Source organism: Ambystoma mexicanum, chromosome 4p (assembly GCF_040938575.1).
Source record: "Ambystoma mexicanum isolate Mex_15411 chromosome 4p, UKY_AmexF1_1, whole genome shotgun sequence".
Lineage (NCBI taxonomy): Eukaryota > Metazoa > Chordata > Amphibia > Caudata > Ambystomatidae > Ambystoma > Ambystoma mexicanum.
In genome coordinates this window covers 1,111,294,326-1,111,313,396 of record NC_090927.1, presented here as the reverse complement: position 1 = coordinate 1,111,313,396, position 19,071 = coordinate 1,111,294,326, and the positions used below count along the sequence as shown (strand labels likewise).

The window sequence follows — 19,071 nt, the reverse complement described above, 5'->3', positions numbered from 1 at the left end:
AAGAAGAGGGCTACTGAAGTGGTGTACTCCAGAGTTCACAATCTCAAAAACAGGTGGAAACACATAGCAAAACACAGGTAAGAGGGGGGGAAAAAACTCTCACTCTTACCAAGTGGAAAAAAATAAACTCCAGAAGTCCAGCAAAGCTGCTGGGGGACTGACTAGGTGAGGGAAATTAGCCAAAGATGAGAATTCTTCCTAACAGGCAATTGGAGGGGGATCCAATCTTGCTGTCGGCACACCCTCAACCACACTCCTCGGTGATTGCTGTGGCCTCTCTACTGCAAGCCGCAGTCTTCCTCGGCCACCTTGTCCTCGGCACTCCTAGACAAGGAAAGGATCTTGGAGGCATATGGAAAGGTCTATTTCAACGCCTCCCTACAACTTCATAAGTCTAATGCGGATAATATGCTTGCAGCTGTTAACCAGAGACTTTGGCGGGAAATAGCTGATTTCCTTCCACAACTTCCGGTGCGGAGTGAGGCGCGCTTCAGGGCAGGGCTGGCAGAAGCAAAAATGGTGGCTCAGGACATCATGGAGTCCACTGTGGCGCATATAGACACCTCAGGACATGTTGTCTGCATCGCCACAGACATGAGAAGGACTGCCTGGCTAAGGGCCACCAAGTTCAACCAGACCTCCAGGAACGCATATTGGACCTTCCATTCGAGGGTGGTGACCTTTTTCATTCCATCACCGATGAGGAACTGGATAAAAAGAAAAACAGTTTGCAGACTGCGAAATACTTATCTATCCTCACAAAGTCTATGCCCAAAATGTACAGCCAGACGCACCAACAAAGGCACAGTATTGGCGTGCAAGGTTCACAGACACCTCCCAGTAGTGTCCACGGGCTACCTCCTACCAGTTCCTCCCTCCGCCCTCTCCTCTACTCCCACAGATTGGGATAGCAACTCTGTTGGCGGAAATTCGATTGCTCATGGAGTCAGGCAGTGGAAGGAGTCCCAGCCTCCCAGCGGGGCATGGGCTTCTATTCCAGGATTTTTGCCATACACAAGAAGAACCAGGCTGGCCTGAGTTGTGTTGGACCTTTCCACCTTAAACCTTTCCCTCCCTCTTCAAAACTTCAAGATGGTTACCCCAGCACTTATTGCAGAGACACTGTGCAGAGAAGATTGGATGTGCTCCCTGGATCTGAAGGAAGCATACTTACACGTCCCGATTTCGCAGCCTCATCGGTCCTTTGAGTTTCAGGATCATGGCCTTCCATTTCCAATACAAGGTTATACCCTTTGGCCTCAATTAAGGCCCCAGGGTTTTTATCAGACTTATAAATGCGGTGGCAGCCCTTCTCAGGGCCCGGGGTCACCATATCTATCCGTACCTAGACTGGCTCGTCAGGGCGAGATCCCCGGAGGTGGCCGATCACATCTCCTCCGCCCTCATGAATACACTACACGAGTTGGGATTTTCCATCAATCTCAAGAAGTCACAGCTGGAGCCTGCGCAGACTCTATGGTTCCTGGGCCTCATCTGGGGGATACAAGCACTGAGAGGGTTTTTCGCTCAGAGGACAAAATCACAGCCATCAAGAGGGCCACTGGTCATTTTCTCAGCAAAGCGGTGACCTCAGCGTGGTGTGGTACCAACATCTCTTGGGTATCGTGGCGCGGCATGTAGAGTAGCGGTGCCATACACAAGGCTCAAAATGGGACCATTTCAACTGCACTTGGCAGCCTCATGGAGTCGGGAGCGGGGTTTCCAGGCGAAACCCGTCAGCATTCCTCCCTCTCTCCACCAGGACCTACTCTGGTGGAGCGCGGACTGCAACCTGTGGATAGGCAGACGAGCGCTGCAGGTTACCATCACCACAGACTCGTCCTTGGAGTGCTGGGGAGCCACACTGGACCACCACAGCGTCCATGGAGGTTGGTCTCTTCAGGATCAGGACCACCATATCAATTGGCTAGAGCTGAAGGCAATCTGGCTTACTCTCAAAGCCTTCCTTCCTTCCGATGATCATTGGTAAAATGATCCTCATCCAAACTGACAACTCCACCAGCATGTATTAAATCAACTAGCAGGGTGGCACTAGGTCTCCTCCCCTATGCACCTTGGCAGGCAACATCTGGGTTTGGGCTCTGGAGAACACCATGCACTTGAGGGCGATCCACCTCCCGGGGGAGTCCAACCTGGAGGTGGACAGGCTCAGCAGACAGGGTGCGGACAACTTTGAATGGCATTTGGACAAACAAGTCCTTCAGGGGCTCTTCAATAGATGGGGTCATCTGTTTGCCACCTGGTCCTGCAGGTGGTGCCCCCAGTTTGCTTCCTTGCAGGGACAAGACTGGGGCTCTCTGGGCGATGCAAAGCAGATAAAAATTCCTAAACAGGTCACACTAAGGCATCAACATCTGTCTCAAGCTAACCTAGACATTAAACATGGTGCTAGGACCAATGCTACCAGGAGCCAGTACAAAAGCAAGTGGACTTGGTTCTGCCACTGCGCTTCGTCAAAGGATGTCGAGCCATTGACCTGCACTCTGGACGATGTCCTATCCTTATCTGCACACCTCGCACAATCAGGGGTGCAGGTGGACACATGTCACACCTATTTGGCGGCAATCGGAGCCTACCAGACCTCGGAGGAGGGGGCATTTTCTTCCTCTAATCCAGTGGTTAAGACATCTGGCGGGCCTCACCAGGCTCTACCCGCCTTTCAAGAAGCCACGCCCAGTGTGGGATCTTAATCTGGTCTTGGCCGCCCTCGCTCATAAACCATTCGAGCGCGTGGTGTCTGCAGACATCAAGCTAGTAACTGTCAAAACAGCACTACTGGTGGGACTTGGATCTGCACACAGGGTCAGTGAAATCCATGCACTGGTGGCTTCAGAACTTTATCCTAACTTCCATAAGGACAAGGTGGTGCTTAGAACACACCCTGCATTCTTACCAAAGGCGGTGTCCACTTTCCATCTGAGTGAGGAGATAGTGTTACCTACCTTCTTTGCTGACCTGAAGGACGATGCTCAGAGGGTTTTGCACTGTCTAGACGTCAGGCACACTAAAATTCTGCCTGGACAGGACTAAAAGCTTCCATAAATCGGAAGCTCTCTTTGTCCCCTTCGGTGGGTCAAGGCCAGGCTATCAAGCTTCCAAAGCCTCCATAGCAAGATGGATGGTGGCCATCAAAGAGGCTTTTGCGGGGCAGCACAAACCACTCCCGGCAAATATGCATGCCCAGGCTATCAGAGCGAAGCAGCTGTGGCTTTTCAGAGACACATTCTGTGGCAGGTCATCAGCAGGGCGGCTATGTGGGCTATGCCTTCGGCCTTCAGCAAGCACTACTGTTTGGATGCCAGCTCCAGGTCGGGCACAGCATTTGGGCAGGCAGTGTTAAGGAACTTGTTTTCTTATGAGTGTCACCTCTCCACCATGGGGCTACATTCAGTTGTAATTGCCCATGCATCCTGGAGGAAAGGTCACTGGACGTAGGAGTAATAAATTACTCACTGTAGTGACTAATGTATTCCTAGTCCATAGTGCCCTTTCCTCCATATGTTGTGCCGTCGTCGTCCTTAAAAAAACTGGTTTCATTAGGCAATGGTAAATATTGTCGATGCGTCAAAAGGGACTGAGGAGTAGCGCTGGTGGGTGGAGTCAGAGGAGCGCATTTCCCAGGGCCGCTCCTCGAAATTTAAAGGGGAAGAAGATTTATTCTGGTGAAAAATGTTCTGTCTCCCATCCCTAACGAGGGACGCCCATGCAGTATGGAGGAAAGGGGACTATGGACTACAGTAAGTAACTTATTATTCTCCTGCATGGGGGTCTGGGATGGATTCCCAGGCTCATGAATATTCCCAGTCTTCAGGCTGGGAATCCTCGATAAAGAAAAAAAAAATAGGTTTCAGTTTCGTTGCCGCCAGCCACTAACTGCCCTTTTCCTAAGCCCCTCCTCTGGCAGCCATCTTCAGATTTTGACCGCACGTTCAAGTATTGGGAGTCCTTGTGCCTAGCTCTCGAGCTGTACTGCAAAGAGTTGACTCTTATTTTTTCGGTCAAATCGAGCCTCAAGCTCCACCGATTCATCTTCCGATCAACGGGGACCAGTTTCGGAAATCTCTATGCCCCTCAAGAGATTTTTCGTCGAATTTCACTTCTTGGAGGATTCCAGAAGATCGTGCAGGCCTACCCCTCGTGGTCATGGCCGAAGACGAGGGAGACTAGACACCTCTGTTTGGGATCTGCCCAGGATGTAGACTACAGAGCGTCTTCAAAGAAGATGGGCACTCACGGTGCCTCAACTGCCTGCACACAGATAAATCGCACGTCGAGGAGACCTGTGCATTCTGCAAGGACATGTCCTCCCGTACTATGAAGGATCGCCACAAGCGACTGACTGGCTGGAGTCGAAAAGCCCGGTGGCAGGTGAGCCCTGGCAATGTATTTCTCCGAAGAGAAAATCCAAGCGGTCTTCTTAGACCTTTGAGGGCACTCTGGCGACAGGGGCCCAACATAAAGCAAAGCACTTCGAGCCCGAGGGCACGGGGAGCGCCGTTGGTACGGGGTCCTTGGCTGCCAGGCCGGGCAACATCAATGATACTGTCAACCACGAGCCAACGCTCCGGCTCGATGAAAAGGAAATCGGACAACCGGGGTAAGCTTCTGGAGAAGACCCGGTCAGTTCCGATGGAGAAAGCCAAGGGGGAGCGAGGCAGTGGCCCTCCCCCCACGGTGAAGGATCAGGCGCGCCTAAGATCGCGAAGGCCCAGATTCACCAGGCTAAGGCTTCGATTGAGGGAGTGGTGGCATCCCTGGCGAATATCGTGGAGGTTGCCCCAGTGGAAACGACCCTCAAGCCTAGAGTTTCCCAGCCCATCTGGAGGGGAATTGTCTTTCACGCCCATCGATAAGACGTGAAGCCCCTGGGTGCGAAAAAGGGGGGGGGGCACTATAGTCCTACCGGACTCAGATATATCCTCCGAGGATGAGCTTTCAGGACTCAAGATAGTTCTTGACAAGCGATTCACTGAGGTCAGGGCCTACAGGAAGGACCCCAACGAGGCAGACGCGGTAAGCGACTGGGGAGATGGCGAGGAACTGCAGATCGACTAAGTGCCGGAGGACTCTACACCGTTGCCGACACTACCGTCTCAACCGCTGCCTCCACCGTGGGCAGGTCATGGGATATCTCTTTAGCCTTTCACACGCTGTGCACAGAAATAAGGACATGGTTGCCCTTGCCTCCGGCGGACGACCCAGCGGCGCCTGGACTGTCTGAGAGCCCACCATTCAAGCGAAGGCAGATCCATCCTCCCCCGCCCTTCCATCCTTCACCTCCATCCCATCATTAACCTCCATCCCCTCCACCGAGGGACGAGACGGGGACAGAGACGGTGACGATGGAACAGATCTCCCGTCGACCCCTCCCTGGGCTTCCCCTCCCGACGTAATTGGCTCGATTCACGCCAAGATCGCCAGGGCCTCAGAGCTCTTCCAGCTATGCCCCGAAGAGCAGAAGGAGGGATTCCTTTATCAAAGATGAGAGGCCAAGAGGAAGACCGTACTCAGTCCCGCTGTTTGACGACATCTGAGACGAGGCACTGTCCCTTCTGAAGAACCTGTCCACAGCCCCTGCGAAGAGAGGCCGGTATGAGAAGTAGTACCGGTATCAGATTCCGCTCCTATGTGCCTCAGGGCCCAGCCGTGCCTGGACTCAGTAGTCTCTGCATCGACTTCCAATTCGCTGTTGGAAGGCGAGGGGAAGAAGCTGGATGCCATGGGACGTCAGGTCATCTCATCGGCAGCGACAACCATTAAGGCGGCCAACGCTCTCGCTATTGTGGCCCGCTACGATAGGGAGCTGTGGTTTAAAATCGCCCCCTTCTGGATTTCCTCCTGACAAGAGAGCGGAGACCCTCAAAATCCTGCAGGTGGTGGCTTCTGACCACGCCATAACGGTAGCCACGAACATCGCTGACAAAGGTTTTCGCCAGATGGGTAACAGCGTTTGCCTTCGCCGGTGCGGTTGGCTCAGGGCCACCGATTTCCCTCAGGACGTACAGACCAGGGTACTGGACATGCCCTTCAATGGGAACAACCTGTTCGTCAAGGCAGTGGACGGAGTAACTGCAGGCCATTAAGGTGGACACCGAGACGGCCCGTGCCTTGGGCACGCTCCATCAGAGACAGCCGTCCTTTCGGACCTCTGGAGGCAAGTCTCAAGGTGCCTCCAAAGCATTCGGCAGCAGCTCTTTGTCGTACCGTCAGGCGGCCCGTTCTTCATCGCAGGAAGCCTACAGGGACTGCAGCAAGGCCGGTGGACATCGTTGTCGTGGCCACGAGGCCGAAGGTGGCAAGGTCTCGGCAAAGCAGGACTGAACCTGCCATGAAGTCGAGCCCCCACCCGAGCACCCCGGAGAGAGGCCGGCTGGCGAACTTCGTCGGCATGTGGAAATCCATCTCCACCAACCGTTGGGTGCTGGATGCCCTGGCCCACGGAGACACTCTGGAGTTCCAAAGGAAGGGTCCCCACTTTCCACCGGTGGCCTGGAAAGAAAACCACATTCCACAGCTACTTCTGGAGGTACGAGCGATGCTGGAAAAGGATGTGATGGAGCTCGTCCCGAAGAGGCTCCGGAGTATACTTGCAGTACTTCCTCGTCCGAAAGAAGACCGGTGGCTGGCCGCCAATCCTAGATCTCTGCCGCATCAACAAACACATAAAATACCAAAAATTCTGGATGGTCACCCTTCAGCATGTGCTAGGACTGCTGGAAGAAGGGGACTTCCGGTTGTCACTGGACCTGGAGGATGCATACTTCCACATCCCCATACGCAAGGGACATCGAAAATGTCTGTGGTTTGTGGTCCAAGGGTGGCACTATCAGTTCAAGACACTGCCCTTCGGTTTGAAGTCGGCGCCAATGGTCCTCAAGTTCCTGGCGGCGCGTCTGTGCCTGCAGGGGATCCACGTCTACCCCTATCTGGACGATTGGCTCATCCGACCGAAGTCCAGGGAACTCGCCGTCGACCACACAGCTGCTCACGGAACTGGGGTTCTTGATCAACTATGTGAAGTCCTGCTTGGTGCCATCGCAGGACGCTCTGTTCCTGGGAGCCAGGCTCAACGCGGTGGGGCGGCTGGCTTCACCGTCGGAGGAGAGGATAAAGGCCATCCTGGGCAAGGTACAACGGCTGTTGACCATGGAAGTTGCCAGGGTGAGGTCCATCAAGTCCCTACTCGGCATGATGTCATCTACCTCGTGCGGCTGTGCAGGTTGCGGATGCGGCCGCTGCAGGAGTTCCTCGACGCCTGTTGATTTCAAGTGGCGGGAAGCTTTGAGGACAAGATCGCCCTCAACGAGACTTTCCGATAAGCGATCTGGTGGTGGGACACCTGCACGCATCCTGCGGTCGGCATGGACTTCCAGACCCCAGCGCATCAGGAAACTGTGATGACGGATGCCTCTCTGGAGGGATGGGGCGCGCACACCGGAGATCTCCACGCAAGAGGCCTTTGGCTCCCAGAGGAGACGGAGCTGCACATCAACATCCTGGAGCTCGGGCCGTATTCAGGGCTCTCAGGTCCTTCCTTCCGTCCCTCAAGGGCAAGGTGGTACGGGTCTTCACCGACAACACCACCACAATGTTCTACATCCGGAAGCAGGGGGGCACCAGATTATCCGGCTCTCTCCAAGGAAGCTCAAGATCTGTGGCACTGGGCCGTCGCCCAAGGGATGTTCCTAGTACCCTTTCACGTGACGGGAGTGAAGAACACAGTTGCCGACTCACTCAGCAGGGAGCTGCGCTCTTGCCACGAGTGGTAGCTTCGGCAAGATCAGGTAGATGATCTATTCCTACAATGGGGCAATCCCCAGATCGATCTGTTTGCGACGGCGGCAAACACCAAGTGCCGGAAGTTCGCCAGCAGGTTTCCCCAGCCGGGGAACTTGGGGGACGCATTCTCCTTTGCCTGGGACGGCCTGTTCCTCTATGCATTCCCACCGTTGCCGATGCTTCTGCGACTCATCAGTCAACTCAGATGGTCCCGGTGCAGGATGATCCTCGTCGCACCGGCGTGGCCGAGACAGCTGTGGTTCTCGGACATTCTGGGCATGTCAGCGTCCCCTCCAGTCAAGCTGCTGACGGGCGTGGTTCTTCTCGCCATGGAAGGAGGCGCGATTCTGCATCACGATCCTGGATCGCTGAACCTGCAGGCCTGGCTCCTGCATCACTAGAGTTCGGAGGCTACGATATCCTGGCGGACTACAAGGAGGTATTTGCCAAGGCCATGGCTTCCATTGATTCTTAAGTGCTAAGGACATAAATGGAAGAGGTTCTCTGTCTGGTGCTGGGTACAGAAGATCAACCCACTATGGATTACGGCCCCTCAAGTGCTGCTGTACTTGCTGTCGCTGGCCAAGGCGGGGCTGGCACATGCCTCCATCAAAATTCATCTGGCGGCTATCTCTCGCTACACCAGAACTCCGGGGTGGTCATCGCTGTGGCCCCTCTGCCTGGTGAAGGATTTCATGAAAAAACAGTTCAACTCGTTCCCATCGGTGAAGGCTCCGGCCCCGGCGTGGGAGATCAACGTGGTGCTGACCAGGCTCATGGGTTCCGCCGTTCGAGCCTTTGCATTCGGCACAGCTGAAATCTCTATCGTGGAAGACAGTGTTTCTTATGGCTATCACATCCACACGACGAGTGGGAGAGATCCAGGCCCTCTCCTGTAAGCCCCCTTACCTGACATTCCACGAGACGAGGGTAGTGCTGAAGACGCACCCCTCCTTCATGCCCAAGGTGCCGTCGGACTTCCATCGCAACGAGCCCTTGGTGTTGCCCGTTTTCTTCCCATCGCATTCGTAGCCGGCTGAGAGGACTTTGCACTCGATGGATCTGGCTAGAGCGCTGAAGTTCTACGTGGACTGCATGAATAGTTTTCGGAAGACATCACAGCTATTTCTGAACTTTGACCTTGTGAACCAAGGGAAGGCCCTCTCCAAGGCTTCCATTTCCAGATGGCTCTCCGGCTGCATCATGCACTGTCACCAGTTGGCAAACCGGCCGTTGCTTGACTGTCTGAGAGCCCATTTCACCAGAGCGATCGCTGCTACTGCGGCATTCCTGTCTGGTGTGCCCCTGTTGGACATCTGCAGGGCTGCTATGTGGAGGTCGATGCACACCTTCACGAAAATCTACTGCGCCGACCGGGCGAATCCAGGGAGGAGTCCAGAGTCAGCCAAGCAGTGCTGCGCAACCTGTTCGCTTGAAGGTGAGCCTGGTGAGGAGGTAAGAGATGCTTAATGTTGTGTTGATGAAATGCTTAATGTTGAGTCTTGCCACCTACCGTGGTTGTGCATGTGTATACTGCTATGTATTCTTGTATTCATGAGCATGTGAATCCATGCTAGACCCCATGCTAGAGAAGGATCAAGTTACTTACCTGTAACTGCTGTTCTCCAGCAGGGGTCTGGCATGGATTCACATGCAAACCCTCCCTCCAACCCCTCTGAGGCTCTTCTTTTGGTCCTACTGGCACTTTATGTGCTACAAAATCTGAAGATGGCTGCCAGAGGAGGAGCTTAGGTAGAGGGCAGTCATTGGCTTGGGGCAGTATGACCCAGAGACCAGTGATTGGTTATTAGTAGAAAGACAGTTCAGAAACAAAACTCAAACTGATTTCTTTTTTCTTGACCGAGGATTCCCAGCCTGATGGTGGGGAATATTCATGAGCATGTGAATCCATGCCCATCCATGCCAGACCCATGCTGGAGAACAACAGTTACAGGTAAGTAACATGTTCCTTTCCTGTTAGAAAAGATACAAGTGCTTCATGTTAATACGTTACATGTTATTAAAAACTGATCATGTAAGATGAAAATGATTCTTTAGAAGAAAAGGGAACACATGAAAAAAGGGTGATCACAAAATATAGAAGAATGTTAATTAAACCAGGATATACATGCATAATAATCAAAATCCTAATGGAAGCAAGGAAACCTGGGAAATAAAAACAGACCACAGAGTTAAAAACATTATTTGTGTCAAACGATGTAACACTGCCAGTAGTTAACACTATTTCTTCTCTGTTTAAATTTGAAAATAGATTGACATAGATGTGGGGGACTCGTAAATGAGCCTTAAACACATATGCTTTGCATAGGCCGACATCTAGTGGTTGGTGCAGAGTATTACATACGTTTTTTCAATTTCAAAAAAAGGGCCATTGACTGGGCGTTATTGTAATACTATCCCTACTGTGATGTGTACTGTACACATGATCCCTCGCGTGTCGAGGTCCTCATATTTTTTTATTTTATTTCTCTGCCATCTGGTTGGTCGAACTCTGCGCAGTTCTCAAAGTGATTATTTACTCATTAACGAGCACAATATGTATATATATTTGTTAAAGTTTTAGTTTAACCCTTCTACTGATGGCTCTCGATGGAGCACAACCACTTCAGAAACCACCAGAGGTCTGCACTCGATGGCTACATCTACAGGCCACTTCCTTCACAGCAGGGACAGTGGGGAAAAGACAGTAACACTTGGAGGCAAGGAGAGCGCCTCTTTACAGTTCCCCCCTTGTAATATTATTTATCTTGCTGTCCTCCAGCTTCCGACATGAATACTCCCTTTAAATGATGGCCCATGTGCAACGAAAAGTTTCCTTGGAAAAACACAAGGTTTGCAATTGCTTCCCTGTGGATCACCAAGATGACAAATGACGGTTGTGTTAGCTTTTTATTTCTCAAACACTAAAGATCGGCGATTGAAACGCTGGCCGGCTTTCTCAATGCAGGCTGAGGCATCTACTAACTACCTCGCTGGAGCGGTAGAGTCACAGCCAGGACAGCACAGCCCCGGTTTTGAATCTGAAGCCTAAGAAATATCAGATCAGGGAAACTCAGGAAAACACAGCCAGTCCCCAGCTGCGAACGGCAAGCGTCATGTTCTGTTATGGAGACTTCACCTAGGCACAAGGCTAAAGGCACAACATCGGCTCACTGCAATGTTTTGGTGCCCTCCACAGGAACACATCAAAACTAAACACAATTCATCCACTGGAACTTCTTTGACGGGCCGAAATCCTCAGCGGAGATGGCAACCTCCGCTTCTTCCGTGTCGGTTGAAAAAGGACATCCGCTCCTAACGTTTTTCACTCGAGGCAAGGCCTAAACCCTACGTCCATGTCAACTTCCTCTGCACCAAATGATACTGCAACTAAAACAAAACATGCACCGAAATTTCGACAGTTTGTGCTCCTTTTCCTCAGAGGAGAATGTGTTAGTAAGTGCACATGTTTGCATTATCAGCTCTAAAATGCCTTGACCCAGAGGGAACATTAGATTGGAATAAGTCTCCCACGTTTGAAACATTAGATATCTGAAACAGCATACATGATAGTGGTAAGTAGAATGTTTGTTGCTATTGCTCTAATTTGCCTGAAGTTCTGACGCTCATCTGGGTGGTGAAGGTGAGGTGATTTGGAAAGGCCAAGGGATTTATCAAAAGTGGAGGCACAGCTCAACTCTTCCGACACTGAATCAAAATTATTAAGTTCTGTATTGAGAATTGGTTGGTCATTGTTGTAAGGTTTTGTCTGCCATTGTCATTTCAAGCATCAGGTCTTCGCCTGTTTTTGTTTATATGCTTTTTCAAGAAGACACTTGAGATCCCCGACTTGTGATCATGAACGGTTATGATCCCTGGGAAGTGATGGGAGAGGCTATGAGGCAAGTGAAGGAGGAGCATCCTGAAACAGTTTCCTGTTGGAGATTGAATGTGGCTGCACAGCGGTTGCATTCTTTTGATTGGTAGGAGTCCTTTACCACAAAGTGGGCGTGAGAGTAAACTAATTCAAAGCCAAATGACAACTTGATGGTAGTGGGTGAAAGAGGTTGACCGAAGAGTTGAATGTCTTGAAATCTGACAAAGATTAGTGTGCAAGTGCACCTAGATATCCGGCCCTTAACTTTGCCAGGCATGGATTTTAGCCATTTAAGTGGGGAGAGACCAGCATCCAACGAACCCAAGGTCAGTAAGCGAGTTTTCTGGCATTGAGTGAAGACAAAGCTGTTCCCTGTTTTGTTTGGTGGGGGGGATCATGCAGTCTCTCTTCTTTCAGAATGGCAAAGACTCACTTCCTCTGCAAAGGTGCATATAAGTGGCTTTGTTCTCGGTTGTCCATTTGGTACAGGTAAGACTTGGAGTTATCCTGTCTTTGTCTCCATTTTGTATGTGCTGTACGACAAGTCGAAATATTGTACAGATGCGCTTTGTAGAACATGTTGTGTGAAGTTTACATTTTAAAGAGGTGATGCATAGTTTGTTCAGTGTATTATGTAAGTTTTTTGTCAACTTATCCAATGTCCCATTTCTTTTTTTTTTTCTCAAGGAATTGGCATTTGACCCATATGAATCGTATGCACAAGAGGTTTTGCGTAGTGGCTTCCATGACCATTTTCTTAGTCACTTGTCAAAACCTGGAGCAGCTCTTTACTTACAGGTACTTCCATCTGTTATTTTAATGTTCTAGAGCATAATAGTTCTGCAGCAATCACGATTAACGATGTCCGAGTCTTAAACATCTAGAATCACTCAGGTGGACCACCCCTGCTGTAGAGCAATATGTGAATGATGTTGCATTCTATGGACCGTGGAAACATGATATATTTTTTATTACGAATCCTCCGTAGATTAGGAATTGTGTTCTGTTTTAATGAGCAGGAATCGTGGTTTACCAGTTTACTGGCTCAACTTCCTTTATTTAGGTCTTCTCTACAATTTCTTGTGGGTTTCAATTTTTTAGTATTGTGGTGCAATAAATCTGCCTCTCATAAGTCCAACTGCTCTCTTCACTTCAAGAATGCTTGTGCTTTGCATGCTGGGATTTATACTTATTTGGACAAAGCAAAACTATGGAGTCAAGAACGCAGTGCTTTTGGCTAAAGTAGAGACTGGATGATGTTCTGATTACATCTGGCTACATGGCAACTTTGGATCTAGACAGTTAGTACTGACTATGTATTTGATTGGAAGAAAACAAGTAAAGTCCAGGTCTGGTGAGAAACTATATTCTTCACAACATGAGTGGCAACAAAACTACAATGAGCTACTCATACGTCCCGTCCCCTTTCCTCTTTACTTTTGGGACATTCAGTCCTGTGGGACGGGACCAGAACACTTTTTGTAAAACATCAAATTGAAAAATGTGTCCTCTTTTTACGCGGGGTAGCTGGAGGACCCCGGGAAGGATTCCCCCCGGCCGGGGTGACCTTAAAAGTAAGGAATTTACCGGGCGTCTCTTTGCGTCGATGAAGTGTTGAAAATGTGGTGGAGGAACTTTGGAAGATCTCCTCCCACCGACGAAGACGACGCTGAAGTGCCTAGACCGAAAGGGATTCGCAGAGGAAACACTAGTCCCAACGGTGATCCGGTCCCAGACATTCCAAACGGAGAATGAGGATCCACCCTAGCAAAGCGACGTTCGCAAGAGGAACAAGCGACAAATCCCAAACAATCCGGCATAGACGGAGGACTACGCGACTGCAGAACCGGAGCAGGTGAGAAGGACAACGGGAAAGAAAACGTTCTGGTGATGTCAGTGCGTCCAGCCCCAACCGCGCGGAGAAAAGGACTGAAGGGCAATGCGCGGGCAGAGCTAAGGAGGGCGGGGTTATAGCCGCGTGCGGTACACTCCGTAAAAAGAGGACACATTTTTCAATTTGATGCTTTTTTTAAAAAAGTGTTGTCGTCCCATCCCACAGGGCAGAATGTCGCAAAAGTATGGAGGAAAGGGGACTATTGTCTAGCAATAAGATGGTCACTACGGTGAGTAACTTTGTTAGACTGGTAAATGAAACTGTTTAACTGAAGTGCAACCTGATTTGTACTGCTGCTATATGGTCTGTGTGGATAAAACGAGCCACTGAACATAAAAAGGCTGTTTTGAAAAAGTATTTATTGGCACATTTTTTACAATTGTTTTAAATGAATATATTGTCGATGTGTGAAGCTAAAAGAATGGTATGAGGCAGTCGTAGGAAGGGCATGGTAATTATCTGTTGAGGATAGAAAAGTACGTAAATGCAACAAAGTCAAGACCAAAATTTAAAAGCCAGTACTCATAAACATTTAATATGCATGATGCCAGTAATTAATTACGGTTATTTAGGCACATTTAAATAATTGTACCCAGGGGAGGATGCTTTAACCAACATGCCCGAGGTGAAGCTAAAGAGCCAAGAGCTTTTCATATAGACATGCATTCAAAACTCGAGGTAGATTTGCAGATAATGCTTAGGCCAAGTATTTGGCTCTTTCAAATCTGTTTCTTTCTAGGTATTAAATACATGTAATGCATATGTCTCAAGTTGAATGCTTGTGTTCATTCAATCATGTATCGTTCAAGAGCAGAGAGCACTTTTTCAATTCGAGATATTCATGACACATTCTCTAACTTCTTTCACAGAACTTGTTCCCTGTGCTTCGCTTGTCTGTGGGTAGACCCATGCCACTGACTGCTTTTTATTTTTCATTGCTCTTTTCTTATCTGCAATGGCAGCATCATACATTTTATGAGTTACCTTATTAGAGTGGAGATGTAGCAGTGCTCTCTTGTTGGCCCCCCTTCGTGTGTTCCACATCTGGCAAACTGCCTATCTCAGAGAGGGTCAGTGAGGCCAGTGTGCGGAATTAATTCTGTGCATTTGTCCTGCTACCTGTATACAACACTTGTCTCTTAACATGTTAGTGGGTTGGGGAATGTGGATGGGATAGAGACAGTGAGGGACATCACTCCAGCTGTCCCACTACCTAGCTCTTCTGCCTATGATAGTGAGACCTGGGAACCAGGTGGGGCAGCAGGCCGGAAATGTCACTGACATTTGCATTGCTTGCATTCACCGCAGCCTTTCACCTGTACTGTCTATTGTTCTTTCACTCCCTCCTTCATTGGCATGCCTAAATTATGTAAAGAGTACCTGGAATTCAATTGTCCGATAACTTATGCAATGATACTACCTGGCATTTGATGTCAGTATCTGGCATTTTATAGCAACATCTGGCATATATGGTAAATATTTGTTTTTTGGCAGTGCCTGTCACATTCACAGATTTAATGGTTGTAGCAAGCCTCAGAATTTTTGATGATTTGAGTATCTGGGCATACTCGTACTTCCCCTCCCCTTTCCTCCACCCTTGTGGGAATCCCCCAACATGGGGGCCTTACCAGAATCTTTGACCGCGAAAAAAAACGTAGCTTCCCCTTTCAATTTTGTATAATGCGTGGGGGCATCGCCTCAGACGTGGGAATGCCCTGCCGAGCTCCGCACTCCTGTGCCTCACCTGAGTCCCTTTTTCTGCAAGGACAGTGTCTGACCTTGCAGCCAGCGCAGAGACTTTATTAGCTTTCCGCTTGCTCCACATTTGTTTTTTCCAATTCTTATTTCACTTCCCTTTGGTGCTTCGTCTCTCCCGGTGCATGTCGAACACAAGAGGCGTGCCTCATGCAACCGTTCATTCCCGGCCTCGGACCCCCTGTTTTGAGTGCTTGGGGCCCGACCACCGCTGGCACTCAAGTTTGGCCTCCAGCGCTCTGTCACAGGGCACTTCTCATCCCCCTACCTTAAAGACTTTGTCTCCAGGACCTCTCGTCAAGAAAAGGGTAGGCCCTCTGTTCAGCACTGTCCTTCCCTGTGGTTCCCACGGATCGGGGTTCCCCGAGTTCAAGTTCTGGCTGGCCCCAGGCCTCTAAGACTACCGGTTCCCAAGCCGAGAGGACTGGGGCTCTTCAGCGGTTTGGGGACAGACCTGCTTCTAGGATTTCCTCGGAAGGACAATCAAGCTTGCCCTCATCTATCCATTGGGGTAAAGGATTGTCGAGTGCCACCTACAAGAGTCTGTCCTCGGCCAGATCCAGCACGGCTACTGACACAGGTGCCGAGTGCTCCCCTCCTACCGCAGCTCGCTCCGAGGTCATGAATCGGGGCGTTAAGACTACCGGCCGTCCTGCTGAGGGCAATGCGCCTACCAGAGGGTTGGTGCAAGACCCAAGCGGTATCCTCTCGTGTCTGAAGCCTCCCTTGGCTCAGGGCCTCCACGCTCTCCTGCCCATGGCATGTTGCAAGGCTTCAAAATGGCAGAGTGGAACGTGACGGAGCCTGACAGGCAGCATTCTGGATCCGGCTCAAAGCCCGCCAGGCAGCATTCTGGATCCGGCTCAGAGCCCGCCAGTGCTTTGCAGGATGATCACAGCCCCTTCCCTCCGGAAGCGGAAGCAGATTCTACGGTGCAGGTTTCTGGTCTCCTCAGGGCTACATCTACCCATCACAGCCGTACGGCTACATGCACCATGCTCCTTAGCGCTTTGACCAGTAGCAGAGGACCAGCGCCTCGGAGGGCCGAGCTCCTAGGGATCCAGCGGCTTGTCATGACTGCTTATTCGAGCGCTTCCTTAAGCGCTTTCTCCTCCTCATGCGTTCCCCTAAAATGAAGGGGTTCCTGAAAGAAATTGTGAAGGTCATCCCACAGGAGGTGCCCTCCCAGCCCCCTCCTCAGTGTAATCCTCCTGTTACTCCTGTACTCCCGGTTCCGGTGGTAGTACCTCCACCAGTTGTTCTGACCCCCTCAACCCCACCTCCTTCTGTACCACCAATGCCTCCCTCTCAACAGCCGTTGGGCATGTCTGTGGCTCCGGACCTGGGACGTGGGGGGGACTGGATGTGGTCTCTGGAACTGAAGGATGCGTACCTGCATGTACCCATTTATCAACCGCATCAGAAGTTTCTGCGGTTCACGATTGTCGTACCACTTTCAGTACAAGGTGCTGCCCTTCGGCCCCTCGTGTCTTCGGCCCCTCGTGTCTTCCCAAAGTTGATGAACGCTGTGGCAGGCATTTTCCGCTTGGAGGGCCATATCTATATCCTTAATTGAATGACTGGCTGGTCAGGGCGGAGTTACCCAAACGGGCTGGTATACTCCTGCCACAGACTGGCGGATACCCTTCATCAGCTGGGGTTTCCCCTCAACTGGAGGAAGTCAAAGTTGTACCCATCTCAGGAACTGGCCTTCCTAGGAGTGCAGTGGAAATCTACTGTTCAGCGGTTGTTTCCAAGGCCTGAGAGACTTCTGTTCCTCCGCAAGGCAGTGAAGCACTTTCTGGCCAACACGACCACCTCAGCATGGTGGTTACAGCACATTCTGGGCCTGATGGCCTCCTACATGCTCACTGTACAGCACGCCTGCCTCAAGATAAGGCGCCTCAAGCTCCACCTGGCGGCCAATTGGGATCAGGAGACAGGGTTTCAGTTGGATATGATTCCTATATCGCTGCTCCTTCTACCCGATCTTCGCTGGTAGCTGACGATGGCTATGTTTCAGTGGGAGCCTCCTTTACCCGATCAGAGCCTACCCAGGTGGTGATGACGGACTCCTCTTTCAGGGTTGGGGGCTCCTCTGGAGGGCTATGCGATTCATTGAGCATGGTCCAGGACGGGAGCCCTCCTACATATCAATCTGCTTGAGCTCAGGGCACTGGACCTGGCCCTCAAGGCATTTTTGCCACCGATCAGGGACAAGTCAGTGCTGGTCAGGATGGACAATTCTACTACAATGTTTAACCTGAACAAGCAGGGTCGTACCCGTATCCCCCCTCCTCTGCATGGAGGCGGTTTCGATCTGGGAATGGGCCCTGACCGGGGGGCAGGAGGGGGATTTGGATTTCGGCAGTCCACCTCGCGGCGGACAGCAATGCAGGAGCTGACCAGTTGAGTCGCTTGGGGTTCAACACCTAGAAGTGGGAGTTGCACAACAACTGCTTGTTGCTCCTATTCCAGCATTGGGGGTTCGCAGAAATGGATTTATTCACATCTCCCTGGAATGCCAAGTGCCCCCAGTTTGCTTCATGGGCAGATCGGGGGTAACTGGGAGACGCCTTCCAGATCTGTTAGCACGGCCGCAGGTGTTGTGTTCCCGGCCACCCCTCTGCTCCAACAGCCCTCTGCATGTTCTGGGCCTCCGTGGGTTGCAGTCTCATCCTTGTTGCCCCCCACTGGCCTTCAAGACCCTGGTTTTTCGGATCTGCTGCAGTTGTGCTCCCAGGGTTCAGTACATCTTCTGTTGCCCAGCAGGCGCTTCCTGACGCAGCCAGGCTGTGCAGTGGAACATCCAGATCTGGCCAAACTGTCCCTGGCAGCCTGGTTCCTGACCAGCTGAGACTTCAGCATGCTCCATTTTCAGATGACTCTATTAGACAAGAGAGCACAAGCACACCATATGTTTGAACAGATCTTGAGTAGAGAATGTTAGCATGTGGAGCTCCAAAAGGCTCGCAGGTAGTAGGTACAAATCAATGGTGCGGGGGAGAGAAAATGACTCTGGTATCAAAAGTCAAAGGAATAACAAAGTAAATGGAGAACCCTTTAAATATGGGTGCCACCGTCCCCTGCACACCTATAAATACTGGCAATAACGTCCAGTCAATATTAGTACAACAATTTAATTAGTGGATTAAGTGTTCAGTGCGTTCATAGATTCCCGTTTTAACAATTTAATTTACATCACCATTTAAGAAATGATAGTCCTAATTTGGTTTCATATTTCTGTAATGATCTCGTACATATTTCTCATACCATTCACTTTAAACCAAAGATTTCTTTACAATCTAATTCAAACCATAGACATTTTTTTTTACAAAATGTAAAAAAGTTTTTTTAACAAAAAGGTTAAACAAAAGTTTTTTCAAATGTTCCAAAATTCAAAAAAAGCTCAATGCGTTTCGAGAGAAAATCCCTCTTCTTCAGAAGCAGTAAATTCATGTGTCATTCAATGAGATAATTTCATCTACATTCTAATGTCCAAAAGTCATGCATTCATTTGCTTTCATTAGACATGGTAGTGTAATTCAACATCCCTTTTTCGTTTTCATACGATCACCATGTGGAATTATGGTTATTCTTGTTATTTTCTGGTAATGGACTGTCCCCTGCAATTAATTTAAATAACATTGAGTTATGAATGATTGAGAATGTGTCATCATCTAATTAGTTCTCTTAATTAGTCAAGAGTGAATGTTAAATTGCATCATGTTACCTGAATTGTGCG

General features: G+C 50.2%; 1 protein-coding gene across 1 annotated transcript in view; it reads left to right on the top strand.

The window, feature by feature from the left end:
- SOS1 (SOS Ras/Rac guanine nucleotide exchange factor 1) overlaps nucleotides 1-19,071 on the top strand; it is a 2,649,334-nt gene that overhangs the window by 735,666 nt on the left and 1,894,597 nt on the right. Inside the window, exon 7 of the mRNA XM_069606702.1 lies at nucleotides 12,365-12,475. Within this exon, the coding sequence (XP_069462803.1) occupies nucleotides 12,365-12,475 (111 nt within the window). The remainder of the gene's footprint in view (nucleotides 1-12,364; nucleotides 12,476-19,071) is intronic.